General features: G+C 35.9%; 2 protein-coding genes across 3 annotated transcripts in view; one reads left to right on the top strand and one right to left on the bottom strand.

The window, feature by feature from the left end:
- LOC121246048 (LRR receptor-like serine/threonine-protein kinase IOS1) overlaps positions 1-6,207 on the top strand; it is a 51,320-nt gene extending 45,113 nt beyond the window's left edge. Inside the window, exons 1-13 of one of the 2 annotated variants that reach the window (XM_041144029.1) lie at positions 1,562-1,720; positions 1,825-2,362; positions 2,554-3,041; positions 3,162-3,300; positions 3,399-3,470; positions 3,773-3,844; positions 3,935-4,015; positions 4,240-4,397; positions 4,495-4,718; positions 4,857-4,983; positions 5,138-5,200; positions 5,287-5,476; positions 5,568-6,174. In XM_041144029.1, the coding sequence (XP_040999963.1) occupies positions 1,639-1,720; positions 1,825-2,362; positions 2,554-3,041; positions 3,162-3,300; positions 3,399-3,470; positions 3,773-3,844; positions 3,935-4,015; positions 4,240-4,397; positions 4,495-4,718; positions 4,857-4,983; positions 5,138-5,200; positions 5,287-5,476; positions 5,568-5,970 (2,637 nt within the window). In that variant the 5' untranslated portion in view covers positions 1,562-1,638 and the 3' untranslated portion in view covers positions 5,971-6,174. Of the gene's footprint in view, positions 1-1,561; positions 1,721-1,824; positions 2,363-2,553; positions 3,042-3,161; positions 3,301-3,398; positions 3,471-3,772; positions 3,845-3,934; positions 4,016-4,239; positions 4,398-4,494; positions 4,719-4,856; positions 4,984-5,137; positions 5,201-5,286; positions 5,477-5,567 lie in introns of those variants that run through there. The other variant, XM_041144030.1, reaches the window with a different exon arrangement.
- Positions 6,208-12,319: 6,112 nt separating this feature from the next.
- Positions 12,320-14,312, bottom strand: LOC121246050 (transcription factor bHLH87-like). Its single transcript, XM_041144032.1, has one exon. The coding sequence runs from the start codon at positions 14,247-14,249 to the stop codon at positions 12,936-12,938; it is 1,314 nt and encodes a 437-aa protein (XP_040999966.1). The 5' UTR covers positions 14,250-14,312; the 3' UTR covers positions 12,320-12,935.
- Between the last annotated feature and the right edge of the window lie 2,679 nt (positions 14,313-16,991).

The following is a 16,991-nucleotide window of genomic DNA, read 5'->3' as shown; positions in this document are numbered from 1 at the left end:
GAAAGAAGCAAATAGATCAAATTTAAAAATAAATCATCATGCAGGTTCTCGATCTTTCCATCGTTTGTCTAGCAAAATGGTAAGTTATTTTAATGCCCATAAAATATTAGCATATAATACATATTTTCTGATTAAAGTTCTAATATAAATTTTCCTTTTGAGGAAAAAAAGAAAGTCCCGCTGAGTATGATTTGACTCAATTGTATGCTAAAACATATACAAATCGTGATGTGTTTGAGTCAGTCCCGAAACAGAGGCAAATTATGTAAGTTTAAGTTTTTATAATTCCATTGTCACATAATATTTTTGTTACTTATACTAACTTTAATGTTTTTGTTTTTGTAGGACAAGATGATATCTCTTAAGGAAACTGTTGCGGATCCATCTGATGCATCATCTATCAACGATGCTCATATCATTTTTCAAGTTCTTGGATCACGTTCTGGATATTTGATGGGCTCAGGACGTTGCGTAAAACCATCCTCATCATCATCATCCTATTCTCGAGCCAGATCGAATGACGACAAGACTAAGGAATTGGAGGAAGCAACACTTGAGATAGAACGATTGAGGTCCAATGAAAAAGAGTTGCTGGCCCGAATAGATTAAGCAGCGGATTTGAAGGAGAGATTAGAACACATGATGCAGTTGAATAACTAAAAAATGTTTGAACAATTCCAGTCAATGATGTCCCAAAACTCTATGCCACCACCATAGTCTTCAAATTTATCTTTTTTTTCATTGCATTTATATTATGATGTTCCAAAACATTTGAACAATTGATGTTTGAATTACAAATTGTGTAATATTAGTATGGTATTTTTAATTAAATTCTGATTTGTATGATTAATACAGTTCGAATGGTAAATAACCAGTCCGAACGGTAAATTACCATTTGTAATTACATTCAAACAAAAACAGACCCATTCGAACAAAAACTAACCCATTCGAACGAGAAAAGAGAAATACGAACGTTCGAACAATAAATTATTTGTTCGAACAACAGTTATGTGCAAAACCCCGTTCGAACGGATATAATTTCTGAAAATAAAATTTCTGTTCGAACAGACATAATTTTTGTTCGAACACAAGTCATTAGAAAAATTTATTAGTTCGAACGCATAAAATTTGTTCGAACACTCCGTTTGTTCGAACAGGATCAAATATGAACATTAGTTTGAATGAATATTTCATATTGTTCGAATGGACATCTCGATTCGGGCGGAGAAATATTTAATTCGAACAATACATTGAGACAAAATCGGTTCGTCTCAAAAAAAATTATCTGTTCGAACGGTTTTGGCTAGATCTGTCCAATTTCGTTTCTAAAAATGATTTTTTGAGATGAAATTGATTTTCGTCTCTAAAAACTTTTTGAGACGGTTTTTCAGAGAAAAAAAATTTTTGTCTCCAAATATAATTTGAGACGAAAATTGTGTTTTTTGAGACAATTTTTTGCCTCAAAAAATACAAGCTCTTGTAGTGATAGTGATAAAGACATTGACGACTAATTCGTTGCTCAAGTCCTCCTGTATTGGCAGTACTACTACACTTTGGCAGTATAAACTCTAATTAGATGGCTCAAAACGTGTCCGCAGCATTGTTCCCATTAACAAGAAAGAAACTAATTCTCTGGTGATGGCGGGGTTCCAACCTTTCATCTTTGCATTTCTTGGTGTTTTGTCTCTTATACTACTGGTTCATGCCCAGCATCAATCAGGTATGATGTTCTAAATCTTGTTGTCCGTAGTATTAATTGGTTTTGGTTGAGCTAACCATGCATGCATAAATCTAAGATATTGTTCTCTGTTTTATCTGTCTCAGGCTTCATAAGCATAGATTGTGGGTTGCCAGCAGATTCAAAATACAAGGAAAAGACAACAAGCATAGATTACATCTCAGACGCCAACTTCATAGACACTGGTATTAGTAGGAGCATAGCATCTGAATTTAAAGGTGCCCTTCAACAGCAAGTATGGAATGTCAGAAGCTTTCCTCAAGGAGTCCGGAACTGTTACACCATAAACATCACAATAGGCACTAAATATTTGATACGAGGAACCTTCGTGCATGGGAATTACGATGGAGAAGGTAATTTACCAAAATTCGATCTGTATCTCGGGGCAAACATGTGGGATACAGTCAAGGTGGAGAGTGCATCCAATAGTATTAACAAGGAGCTCATACATGTCCCATCTCGAAACTATATACACGTCTGTCTCGTAAACACCGGCCTCGGGACACCATTTATATCAGCAATAGAGTTCAGGCCATTACCTAACTACTCGTACATGACCATATCTGGATCATTGGCACTACTTTTTCGCGCAGATGCTGGTTCAACTAGCAATCAATCATACAGGTAAGTCATTGTATATGAGATCAACTGCTTCATTTTCATTACTGCAGAAGTAAATACAACTTTCACGAATAATATTCTGGCTGTGAAGTAAGTTTGAGCTGTGGAAAATTGCCTGTCTATCAATAAAACATATAGATAGATTCATTCTGCTCCTGGATTATTATACTGAATATTCGTGTTTAATTACTTAGGTACCCAGACGATGCCTATGATCGCATCTGGACGCCCTATAACCGCACTGAATGGAAAGACTTGAGCACAGATCAACCTATAAATCCTAATTCCCAAGATAATCGATACGAATTTCCAGCATCTGTTGTCATGAGTACTGCAGCCACCCCAATAAATGAGAGCGCTCCCATGGAATTATATTGGGAAGCAGACGATCCGAATACCCCATTCTATTTCTACATGCACTTTTCTGAAGTCGTAAAGCTAGAACCCAACCAGTCCAGATCATTCTACCTTACTCTGGATGGGCTACAAGACCGGTATGGACCTGTTGTTCCTCATTACCTGTATTCATATACTGTGTCCCATACTTCGGCCATGAGTACTAGGAGTACGTATAATTTCTCGATTGTCAAAGCGGAAAATTCTACACTTCCACCCATCCTCAACGCAGTTGAGATATATTCTGTGAAAGATTTCTTGCAATCAGAAACAGACCTAGAGGATGGTACGACGTTCTTCCTCACACAAATTATAAGCTTTCTCTATCAGTTTCGTATGTACTTCATTCTATTGATCTGCATAAATTTGACTGACTAATTGGATATATGCATATGAGAATTTTTAGTTGATGCCATCAGAAAGATCAAATCAACATATCGAATAAAGAGAATTTGGCAAGGAGATCCATGTGCCCCGAAAGGGTACTCGTGGGAAGGTCTAGATTGTAGCTTTCATGATCATAATGCCCCCAGAATCACAACCTTGTAAGTAATTTTGTTCCTGTATATAATAAGCTTATTAATCACTTTCCAATTACTCGTTTTCAACTATATCCCTAATTTGGAAAATGTAAATTGCTCAGGAACTTGTCCTCAAGTGGATTGACCGGAGAGATATCTGCTGATATTTCAAATCTCCTGATGTTACAATTTTTGTAAGAAGAGTTATTATATTCTTAAGTCGGTATATAAAGCACATCATCGATCGATATCATTTAAATAGTAGAATTTGATTTGTAAGATTTAAATTTTAAAATTAATTATCTTTCAAATCAAATGATGTCACATAAAAATTTTATTAAGTGCATGTATTCTATACACCGGCTAGAGAATATACTTTTTCTTCTAAGAATGAATAATTCGCGTGATCATGATCAAATAAATAAAAAATCCTTACTTCACAATTTTGTTCGGCAATCAATATCAAAATTAATGTAACGATTCGTTCTTACACTAGGGATCTATCAAACAATAGCTTGACAGGACCAGTGCATGCTTTTCTCTCTAAATTACCAAACTTGAGGGTCTTGTAAGTTATTTGAACTTTATTCTTTTTAAATGACTTTATTCTTTTTATAATTATATATGCGGAATTATAATTATTGATCTGCCTTGGCAGAAACTTAGAACGAAACAAGCTCACTGGTTTAATTCCACTTGACCTAATTGAAAGAGGGGACAGTGGTTCACTATCGTTAAGGTATGATTTTTGTCAAAGAACTTGAGCCCCAACTTTTTGTTTCAATTTTTCTTAATTTCAGTTTCCATATATATATAGAATAAATAATTATCAAGTATATCTAGCGAGCGAATAAAGAAGCTTAAAAAGCACAAGTTGTAAATTTGTAATATCTAAAAATTAATTAATGATACATCAATGTATATAATCGCTTTGTCATTAAATTCCATGCCTTATTTTGCTAGCGTGGGAGAAAATCCAGATCTATGTGGGTCCCGTTCTTGCAAAAAGAAGAAAAACAACACTGTTATTCTGATAGTAGCATCAGCCGTCGGTGGATTGGTTGTCCTCTCATTGATTGACGTGGCTATCCTTTGGGGGACTAAAAGGAGGACAAAACACGGTACGTAAGATCACTAATATGTTTAAAAATAAAAATAAAAATAAAACACTCTTTGCAAAAGTCATGCATGCCTAATGTCACCATGTTTGTTTTTCAGATACGATGGTAGATACTGAATCCAACATGCAGAATATGCCATTGGAGACTTTACAGCGTCAATTTACATACTCTGAACTACAAAGAATTACCAACAACTTTCAGAGAATTCTTGGAAAGGGTGGCTTCGGAACAGTTTATCATGGCTACATAGATAACACCCAAGTTGCAGTGAAGACGCTCTCTCATTCATCAGTTCAAGGTTATCAACAATTTCAATCAGAGGCATGTACCATCACTCGTAATATTAGAACTTTTCGCTAATATAAATTCATACATACATACGTACCTACCATCCATGTATGTATGTATGGCCATGCATACATTATATTAAACTAATTAGGTAATAATTCTAATTTACAGGTTAGACTTCTTACGAGAGTTCATCATCGAAACTTGACTACCCTTGTTGGCTACTGCTATGAAGGAACAAACATGGGGCTCATTTTTGAGTACATGGCCAACGGAGACTTGGAAGCACAACTTTCAGGTTTGGGAATATTAATGAAATTATTTGTACTTAATTTTGTGACTTTTGTCATCGGTATATATATAGGAAAGAAAATCTTCATGATATTTTTAGGAATCAGAAAAAAATATTCCTTTCCTAGATTTTTACGTTCCCATTTTGTTGATGGATGTAGATGGGAACGCAAAGACCTTGACTTGGGAAGATAGACTTCGAATAGCGTCGGATGTTGCAAAAGGTTAGCATGCAATGAGTGGACTTCGATTTTTTTTTTTTTTTTTAAAAAAAAAAACTGAACCTAATTGTGTGGACTGGGAAATTTAGGATTGGAGTATCTGCACTGTGGTTGTCAGCCACCTATAGTCCACAGAGACGTGAAGACTACAAACATATTGCTGAACGAAAATATGCAGGCAAAACTAGCAGATTTTGGGCTCTCCAAGATTTTCCCTACTGATGGTGACACTCATGTTTCTACAGTTGTTGCTGGCACCCCTGGTTACCTTGACCCCGAGTCAGTATTTCTCTCATGTAGTTATTTGTGAACAACATTGCAACAAAGGTGATGAAAACGTAACGTGCATGCTCTGTTTACTTGCGCGCAGGTACCACATAACAAACAGGTTAACTGAGAAAAGTGATGTTTATAGCTTTGGAGTAGTTCTGCTGAAGATAATCACGAGTCGACCCGCTATAGAAAGATCCGAGGCAAGGACTCACGTAAGTGAATTCGTGAGGTCCATGCTTGCCAAGGGGGACATAAAAAATATAGTTGATCCCAGGTTGCATGGAAACTTCAACAGTAACTCTGTTTGGAAGGCCGTTGAAATAGCAATTGGTTGTGTATCTCCAACTGCTGCGGAAAGGCCAACCATGAGCCAGGTAGTGGTGGACCTAAAGGAGTGTATGGCAACTGAATTAGCTCGGGCGAACGAGGGCGATTCCAGAGAATCCATGAATATGGTCAACATGGATCTGTCTAGTGCACTCAATTCGTTGGCAAGGTAAACGTACGTACGTACAGATTGAACCTGGTCATATACATGGTGTATCGAATCCAGAACATGATTTTCTCATGCTTTCCGGCCCGTAATTTTCTATCGATGAAGAATAATGTTTCTCCATTGATCGATCACCCATCAGGCCGGTTCTAATATTGGGACGGGACTATTTTGTTTGAAATATATATGTACCCAAGTTATTAGCTGGCCATTATTAATGTCTATCTATATTTTCCAAAGTAAATAAACATGTAGTACTAGAAAATTAAACAAATACATATGTACGGACTGATCACATATATTCACGGTGCGAAAATGATAGAACGACACGAAATACGTACTAATTTCGTAAGTTCAATCAAATAACTTAATTCGGCTTCCGATACGGTCAAAACCTGATTTTCATTTTTCACAAGAATTAATTATATTTTTAAATTTTATAAATACTTGATTTTATATAATTTTTTATTTATTTTTGGGATGTAAAATTAATATTAATAGTGACTACTTAATATCGCAAATTATTAATTTTTTTTTTTGTTAATAGGTAATTTTATTTAATTTATGAGAATATTAAATTTTCTAATATATTATTAGTTTGGATGTTGATAATAAAATATTTTATCATGAATCCAGTTATAATTGTAAATGATTTATATAGTTATATCATTGTATTATATACGAAATTATATTAATTGAGTTGAACAATTAAATATATGGGTCGAATCAACCAATTTATATGAAACAAGTTAAACCAATTAAAGCAGACTAAACAGGTTGAAGTGGATTAAACAGGTTGAAATTGGTTAAATGGGTTGTTTAGTGTCACTCAAAATAAGCGGTCGTGTTAAGGTTTTAGTGTAACGCCTCAGACCCAGATGGATCAGAGTGTTACTCCTTGTCACTTAAAATCATTTTTCAACTATATAGTTATAGACTCCAAAGTTTTTAATGACACGTACGACTCACTGTTACAGATCAAGTACTACTCCGATAAGATTAATCTAAACACCACAAAAATCTCAAATATTACCTCAACCTTCCAAGATATCAAGTCAACATAGCAAAAATAATTATGGAATAAAATCTCCAATTATCAAAAATACTATCTTTGTACTTAATCCACTATGCTTATGTAGCCTAATACATAATTTATAGTCTTGATCCCTAATTGTACACTCAAAATTATCTAAAAAATGTTATGGGGATAAAGGGTGAGTTATCAACAACTCAACAAGCAGAAAATATATACTACTATGTAAACATGAGTCTTTTCAAAAAATTCGGTATGCAGAAACAAAACATTTTTTTTTCATATGCAGATCTCATAAACGTGTTATCAAATCTCAGAAACGTGTTATTGGAAAATCAGAGCGACTTTTCAATATTTTCGTACTCAAAAACCAAATGATAATATTCAAAGATCATTTTCTTATTCAAAGACCATTTTCATATTAAAAAACCCTTTCCATATTCACAAACGTTTGCATATTCAAAGACCATCTTCATATTCAAATGCTTTCATATTCAAAGACAATTTTCATACTAAAAAACGCTTTCATATTCAAATACCATTTTCATATTCAAAAACACTTTGGCATAACATAACTAAATATCTTTATCTTATCGTATCGTATCGTATCGTATCATATCATATACTATTTTTAACATTCGTAGTAGGGTTGTGCTATCCCTAGTGGCCAAACCAAGCGTATCATATTGTGAAACTTTTTATTTTTCAATCTCGGAGCTCTGAGTGTGCATACAAGAAATAACACCTAAAACCTCACTTTGTTTCCAAAGTGGGTGCACTCATATCATATTATGTTGGTATCAACCATATCATATGAACCAGTATCATTATATCAGAACCATATTTAGAATTAGAATCAAAATAGATAAGTATGCCAAAGATTTTTCATATATATCATATCAAACCACGTGCTGAACATATTCATATCATTTCTATTTGATTAAAAATAGATCCAAATCATTCTCATATCACATGTACAAAAATTTCCAGACATCATATTCGCTATTTTGAACATTTCAGAAACATGTTAAATATTGTTCATTTCTACACTATTCATGTCAAAACATTTCTTTTGTCTTTCATATATATCTCATGAGTGAATGCAAAACATATACTGATATTGTTTTTCACCTTTTCTTTTTAAAGCAACATGCACATTTTTACAAACTAAGCTCAATTCATTTTTTTTTATGCAAATCTAGCACAGGAATCCCACTTACCTAGACTTTTTAGTTATTCTAAATCTTACCACAATCGTGCTGAATGAAAATAATCGACACCTATACAAAATACTAAACTTTACTAGACTTCTAAAAGGACTTACTAAAACTCTCAATTACTCAAATTCATACTACAAAGCAGCTTGATAACTATCTAGTTATCCGAAATCTAATAAATACTATTATTATTAAAAATAATCTTAACTTATAATAATATAATTTTATAAAAAATGGCAAAACAACTTAAATTCATTTCGAAAATTAACTTAATCATATTTAAAACTCATATCTCTATAAACTATTATTAAAACGATAATTTAATACTACCAACATATAATCTAGTAAAAAATCATAAATTTCTTAAGCAATAGTAATTTACAAAATATTCGTAACAATAACTATATTAAAATCATCGTAAATTACAAATCACATCTAATTTAAAACCATACAAGATTTATTTCATATAATAGGCTTAAAGTGCTTAAAATAAAAAGGTTAAATACTTACAATTTACTACCAAAAATCAAACTGTAAAAATTGATACTAAGTAATATAATTAAAGTCTTTAAATATTTTCTGTAAAATCAAGATTATAGCTAATACTTTTATACCAAGGAGATCGTGCCTAATTTAAAACAACACTAAACACATTCTAAATTAAAAATAATACATTAGTCTCTTAATACAATAAAAATAAAGTTCATTAAAAATCATTAACATAGTTTTCTTTTTTCTTTTTTTCTTTTTGTAAACTACAACAAATCCAATTTAAAAATCGAACTCATGTGAAATCAGCACATTTAAAAATATAATTTTTGAAACAATGTACAACGAGGCTACTAAGGGCAGCTGACAAAATTAGTAAGTCCAAAATATGATATCTGTCGTAGATTAAAAATAAGGTAAAAACGTAAGCACGGATTTATTCTAACAATTTAAAAGGCATGAATGAGTTTTACGAAACAAAGCAAAACCAACGGGCTGAGCGACGGCGAACTCACAGAGAGAAATGGCCAGGGACGACGGAAGCGGTGGCTGGACTAGATCGACGGTGTACGGCTCGGCTGAAGAGCACTGAGAGAGAGAGAAAGAGATAGAACTCGAGAGAAAGAGGGAGAGGGAGTTACGGACCATGCAATGTGGGAGCTGCAGTCCGACCATGGAGTCTTACTTCGTGATCTGCGGTGGCTCTACTTGCGGTTTCAGTGCTGGGCTACGGCGCACGGACGACAAGTGACTGAGCGGCTTGCAAAGAGGCAGTGTTCGAAGGAAACCATGCTCTGTTTTTGGCAAGAGAAAACAGAGGCCTCTTAGCGTGCGATTGTGGCTTGGGTTTCACGGAGGAGGGTGGCGGCAACGTGGAGCTCCCGTCGTGAAGTGGTGGCTGGAACCGAGGGAACGTGGGAGAAGCTTGCATGGTGGTGGTGTGTACGAGGCAGTGGCTGGATGGTGTAAAACAGGGGTCCTTCGGTGGGGTTGAGTTTAGTGTTATCCCGTCGTGTAGTGGGTTGCGGTGTGCTGGGCGTCCGAGGAGTGGTTCTTGGTGGTTGGCTTATGGAGGTACTAGCGGATGAGGGATGTGAACATGCATGAGGCTAGTGTTTCGTGCATGAGGCTGGTGTTTTCGTGCATGGAGGCTGAGGGAAAACAGGTTGATGATGGTGACTGTGGGGCAGATCACGGTGGCTGAAGCCGTTGACGCGGGTTGCTAGGCTTCACGTTGGGATGGACATTCTCAACGGCAACGGCCAAGCGGACGAAATTCTGGCGGTTGCATGCGAAGGAATTGGCGGCAGTGGCGTTGTCCTTTTGGTCTGTGGGACCGTGGGCTTTGGGGTGGGGGTGGTTGTGTTAGATGGAGGCAGGCGGTTTGAGGAGAGTAGAAGAGGACGTGAAAATAAAAATTGAGAGAGAGACCAAGAGGAAGAAAACAGAGGAGAGGGAGTTGAGATTTGGGATGGAAATTAGCGTGGGAAGCATTACTCGGTGTTGTGGCTGCGTGAAACATGGAGAAGTTTTGAGGAGACTGGGAGTTATCGGGAAAAAGAAGGAAAAATAACATCGAAGGAGCCCGGGTGTGACATTTAGGTCCTGACCCGTTTAATTAAACATGTTGGTTCGGATTGACTTATATAATCTAATAGTCTTGACTTGATACCACACGAATATAACGACCCACGAACACGAATTGCGCCCACCCCTACTCAGAAGACATGTTCGTGATTTCACCTCTGGGAATTTAAAATATGAAATGCTCATATTTTTGCGAGTTGCAGTTTGTAAAATATATAAGCAATTAATCTGACAAGATCATCATGAACAAATGATATCCCTGTAAACCCGTATGCAAGCTCCTGCTACCTGAATGAATGTTCACCTGAACTGTTAATTTCCAAATGCTTTTCAGTTATAAGTCCGTTTGTTTTGCGGTAAAACAAGTTTTGGAAATAGATTTTCATGGTTTTCCAATGTTTGAATATGCTTAGAAATGTAAGTGATCAGACGAAAAATGATTTTAGTGAATGAAAAACTAAATTTCTCTTTTGAAAATTGGTTTCGGCACAAAAGTTCTAAAAACAGATTTCCAATCTGTAGCAAAGGGGTGCCCATGGCCCATAGTGTTGCGTTTGATAATTCATTATAGTTTTTTATCTGACCAGAGGGCAAAGACCACGAAAAATCTTTTGGCACTATTTTGACTCAGGAAGTATATACCAGAGTCTTCCATGTCATATTTGAGGCCTGGCTAAGCTGGACAAATTGGGTCTACCTATATTCGGACTTAGTTTTCTTGTTTTGCTAGACTTGTTTAGAGGTCCTTTTTAGGCTTGTTTAGAGTTGTTTCTGTTTTGGGCTGCTGGTGGTTTGTGTTTGGGAGTTTTTGATGTATTCATCCATTTGTTTTTCTTGTTGCACGTTATTCTTCCGCCACAAGTGAGAGTTTCTTTAATAAACTTGGGATAGGGCCACTATTGGATATGTGGTCACCGGCTCTTCTAAAAAAAAGTTTCAAATTAATTAAGGTGCTGAATGCTAAAATTGATAGCTACTTCGGTTGTCACATGCATGGCAAAATGCTTGGGTGACAATTCGAGGAATTAAATGTAATTTCTATAGCAAAAAAAAGAAAAACAAAGATCTGTTTTTTTTTTTTTTGCTTCTTGTGTTTTCTGTACTTTTCCAAGCTGTGTGATGTTTTCAATATGTATCAAACTCTATAATTTCTTCGGAAAAATAAATAAAAGAGATTAGTTCCCAAGGAAATGAAATGCCTCATGACCTTCGTGAGGAAATGGAAGCAAAAAAAGACCAGCAGTGTAAAATTACTCGAAACCATCGATAAAATATAAGGAATACCTTGTATCTGCGTAAAATTTAACATGAGAAACTATTACTAATATTGATATTTGCAGCGGCTATAGCATTCCGACCATGCTTGGCCTTAAACGAAAAAGAAACAAAAATGAAAGAGAAGGTGAAAGGCCGATCCATAAAATGGTGCTGACAATAGCAATTAATAGATGTAATCAATCATAAAAATACACATGGAATGTGGACAGTTAGTGAGATCATGACTTGTCCTTTAAGAGCTACATCGATCAGCTCGCGAGTAAAGGAAAATGTTAAGCGCCCGCACGCACAACACATGCAGCAGTACTCCATGAGAAAATATTGTAGCTAGCTGTCCTCAGCAGGCAACCGCTACATTTAGCAAACAATCCCACCACAACAACGTCCTCTTTGATGCCTCCAAAGATTTGAGAGGTAGGGGCGTTATAGGCGAAGAAAATGGATTTATGCCTTAAAGAAGTCCAAATACGAAAAAATAGAGAAAAGTGGCAAATCGAAGTCATCATGATCATCACGGCCATGATTATCATCTGATCTTCATCTTTGTCATCATGAATAATATCATTAGTTGCATGACCCATGGTGATTCCGGGGTATTTTTTATATGGAGAAAAGGGCTGCTTTGTGCGGCCTGCCAAAAAATAAGCATATATAAACACGTGCTAAGCAATGAGGTTGGGGTGACTTTCAAGGGCACGCTTTGGATTGAATCAAGGAGACAGGACCACTGCTGGGACTCAATTCTAAAGAGAATGTTTTCTGCATTGGTGAGCTAGCAGATTACATTAGAAAACCATAAAGATAATCAACCAAGTGAGCTTTAACTACACAGATCGCATTAAATAGTTATACAAAATTCAAAGCTGGGACGTACAATCACTTTCATGCTCTTCAGCTTAATCATAAGTGGTATAATTACTAAGCCTTTCTGTACAGAAAAAGGGTCATGATGATGAATAGCTTAGTCATGTCCACACTTATAATTGCCACTTCCACTACAATTATCTCTTCCTTCAGACAACAGAACATAATAATAATGGAAGCAGCAAACCTACTACGTACTGAGAATAACGCAGCAAAAAACCTCCCTTTGCTCCTGGGTGGTGAGTCTCATGACTGAGATAATTAAGAAAAGCCATTATCAGCTACAGTATTGAGATCTAGATCACAGAGATATAATAATTAATTAATTTTGATGTGGATCACAGATTCTGATCAGTGTTTTTGGCTGGAAAATGGGATTTGGATGCTATTCATTCATGCTGAAATGATGAGGAATATGATTAGGAGTCTTTGGTTAAAGTTTCTTAATATTTTCAACTCTACGAATGGCGATTATGGTTAGGGTTTTTGTAGTGGGAAATGGGTTTAATTGGGAAAAGAGGGGTTGAAAGAAAAAGCAAGATCTGTAGGGGGGCAGTTCATTGAGTCAAGTTGGTGGCTTAGATTTTCCAGTGCTTTGACTTGTGACCTGAGAAACTTGAGGTAGTTTGCAGCCTCATCAAGCATTGATGCAGTGTCCATCTTGCTCCCACCAGGAACCAGCCTCTGCAAGACTCTAATTTTCTCACTGATCCTTTCTCTCCTTTGCCTCGCAGCCACAGTTTGCGGATCCGTTGATATTCTGACATTCTTCCTCTTGGGCTTCTCCACCACCTCCAAACCTAAGTTCACTACTGGCCTAAAAGCTGCAGCCCGATAAATCATCTCCTTCATTTGTGCAATGGCCTCTGGATCAGGTTCCACGATGGAAGAGGATACCAATGAACTTGACTGCTGGAAATTGATGTTGGATGTGCTCGGACGCTTCTCTGATCTAGACTTCTTAGATTTTGGCGGATTCTCGGAAATGAGCTTAAACCCACCTTTTGTAGTAGCAGAATCAGTTTGAAGAAGATAAGAAGAATGATAATTAGGACCAGCTTTAAGCTCTCTCTGGTCACTACTGCTTCTCTTTGTAGAAACAGGCTTAGATTCTCGAAATGTTTCATGGTAGCCATAAAATTCCGAGGAACTTTTTGACACTCTCTCCTCAAGCTCATTTACCGAGCAGTGCATGTCTTTGTTTCTTGCATTGGAAACATTATTCTCGGACTCTCCTGATGAAAATGCAGTACCACCAGAACCAAAATTCCATAAATTTCTGCAGTTAGAGAACATCGTGGGAATCCCATCAAGTTTGGCCGACGCGTCTGCGTTATTCGTATCTGAGAGCAAGCACTCCTTTCCATTTTGTAAGCCATTGAGCAGTTGCGATTGTTTTGACATGTAAAAGTCAGACCAGAATCCGCTCAAAGGGTTCGTTATGTAATGCCCGTTGATCAACAAAGGAGAAGGACATAATTCAGATGTTAAATCTTCTCCCAAACTTGTACCAGCTCCTGGTTTCGTAACCATGGCTTCTGCTGAAAACCTCATTGCTTCTTGGCGGTCGGAAAGGTTCGTGTTTGACACAAACTTCATCGAATCCGATACGAGTGTTAGTGGCTGAGACATGACTCCTACTTTATCGGAACTTGCCAAAACATGAGATGTTTGAGCCTCTTGGATCGCCTGGATAGGATTGATCAAAACGCTGGAGTTTGAGCTCGACAAAACCAAGCTTTCCTCAACATGTTGCTGATTACTCCACAAGGATGGCATATTTGTGACTAGTGAACCGTCCCAGCGCAAACCCTCCATTGAGGACAAAAATGTTCGATGTGAGAAAGATATCTCCCGAAGACAAAATGATGAAATGCGTCTTTTCAAGCCTGTAAATCGTATTGTGGAGGACATGAATATGAGAAAAAAGTAAGAAAAGTCTTTGACGATCTCCAATACCTATGACAGCTATAAAACTCGAATATCGTTGTTAGTGAGAGGAACGAGTAAAAGAGAAATTCATTTTTGAGTTATAGCCTTCTGGGACATACCAATTCCAGATTCAGCTCCCTTAACCAGATTTGTTCTGTCTTTCTGATGTCAATAAAGGAAAGAAATCGATCAAATTCAAAGCTCAGCTTTATATCATGACCTTATATATGCACAAGCAGTTAATGGCACTAATTAAGCACCCTCTTTAATTCAATACCATGAAAACTGTGATCAGAGAAACAGAACAACCAGTGCAAACGTCAGTTTTGGAAACCAAACTCTGTCCACTGTAGTAATGGGGCAATCCGAAAGAAACTTGAAGGAACTGCTTCAATGACTCGTATATACGAGAAAAAGTATGAAGATAAAAGCATACAAAAAAAGAAAATTACGTGTAAGTAGTACGGTGTACCTATCACGAAATGGGGATTCTGTGAATCAAATTCTACTCAAAATTGAAGATTCAAAGATAATAAAGGAAGATTATTTATTTCACCTTGATCATCAGCAGCCATGGAGAACCAATATTGATGCAGTGCTTTGTTTTGATGAATGGTTTGGTACTTAATACTTATATAGATCGGAAGAACAAATCATCCAATTTTATAATCCAACAACATATAACAGAGGTAATAGTACTACTTGAACATGTAAATTAATACGAGAAAAGGAGAAGCCAATAAAATATATATAGTTTGCAACAGTTGAAAGAAGTATAATGCATGGGTATTGAAAAAGATAAGGCTTTTTAGTCAGTTTGGTGGGGGTGTAAGAGTATATTTTTGTTGCAGATGGGGAGCATGAGACTTCATAGAAGCAATTTAAAACCTGAAATAGTTTGATTGTTTAATATATATTGATTTATGTGTTCTTTAAGTGGGGGAAAGCTCTGACCTCCTTTGTTGCTTATGCTATTCCATGCGCACTGTAAAGTTGCAGTGAGAAAGAAAGCATCTTTTAACAGTAACAGTACTTTAATTCTTTCCTAAAACGATTTCCCTTAATCATGGTTTTAATCATAACCTTTACTGCTTCCCTTTCTACTACACTACCTTTTATTTGGTGGAGATCATTTACTGGCCAGGTGCATACAATTCTCTTCCTTATTGTAAGATAGGGGCACCCACAGTGGAGATCACGGGGTTATGAAGTGGCTCTCATGAGATTTGATGGCTGATCCTTAATGGCCAGCCGGGAGTTACGCTTAGAGGAGCTATTTACATAGTCTCTTCTCCCTTTGGATGACACTTACATCACAAACAAATAAGTTCTCTCTCTCAATGTAATCACGACATCTAGGCTGTGGAATGTGTGAGTGTTGCTCTGGCTTTCTACCACGTAGCACACTCCACTATCGATGTGAAGATTATGGATAAACAACAACGATAGAAAATCTATGGAACAGCTAAACTAGATCCAAAGTAATGATATACACCACACTCTCATTCTATTTTAATCATACTAAGTAATATGTGACATATTCATTACCATTAAATGATAAAGAATGATGCAATAAATGATTATTTAATAGTAATAAATGTGTCACATCTTATTTAATATGATGAAAGTAGAATGGTAGTATAGTGTATAGAATTTTCCTATTAATTATAATCCTTCATAAGATATGATATGATGGTTTTAAAGCATGATCATTCCAACACTCAGAATTCTGAGATGATTGTTTATGATACTGTCTTAAACGACTTGTAGCATGAATTTAGATATTATCATACTATTATTCATGTTTTAGGAAAATGCAAAAAAAAAAAAAATATATATATATATATATATATATATATATATATATATATTGGACGTATTCATGTGATTAGAATGGAAATTATGCATGGAGCTTTTGTTCAAATTTAAATGTCTTTTTTTTTTTCTTTTTTTTTTTCAAATTTGAATGTCTAATTCAAAAATAGATGTGATATTATGGAGTCCATGTATTATGTATGAACAATATTATATAATGTAGGAGTGCGTGGTAATCCCAAGTTTTATTTCTTTGTATAAGATATTTTTTTGCCATAAATGAATATAATTAATAAAATAGAGATATCATCCTCTTCTCAAGAAAATAAAACAAGAAGAAGATAAGAGAGTCGAGTTGTTTTCGTCTCTCCAAAACTGTCCCGTTTTTCGTCTTCTTTTTCACTTTATTTTATTGAGAGAGAGAGAGATTATGGCGCCTACCCACATGCTCTCCATCATAACATCTCTTATTGTCAAACTCCCATGTTTTTCTTTGCCGTTCTCTTTGAAAGAAATCAATTGAAAAGCCAGAGGAGAGAGAGAGAGAGAGAGAGAGAGAGAGCAATTCAGATAGAGAAGAGAATAAACAGAATGAGTATCATTTTCCTCTGAAGTAATGAGTAAAGAACTTGATCACTCATTGAGCAAAATGAAAATGACCTCGATCGATCGATCGATCATGATACTTTTTGTTTCGTTTCTTTTCCTGACCATATTTTCTGCATCATAGCAGAACAGTGAAAGGAAAAAAAACATCATACAAGAAGAATTGGAGAAGTAATTTCATAGACACAAACCGGAAGCGATAGAGCT

This window comes from Juglans microcarpa x Juglans regia, chromosome 1S, assembly GCF_004785595.1.
Source record: "Juglans microcarpa x Juglans regia isolate MS1-56 chromosome 1S, Jm3101_v1.0, whole genome shotgun sequence".
NCBI classification, from domain to species: Eukaryota; Viridiplantae; Streptophyta; class Magnoliopsida; order Fagales; family Juglandaceae; genus Juglans; species Juglans microcarpa x Juglans regia.
The sequence above is the reverse complement of the archived record's forward strand: the minus strand, read 5'-3'. Positions and strand labels throughout refer to the sequence as shown.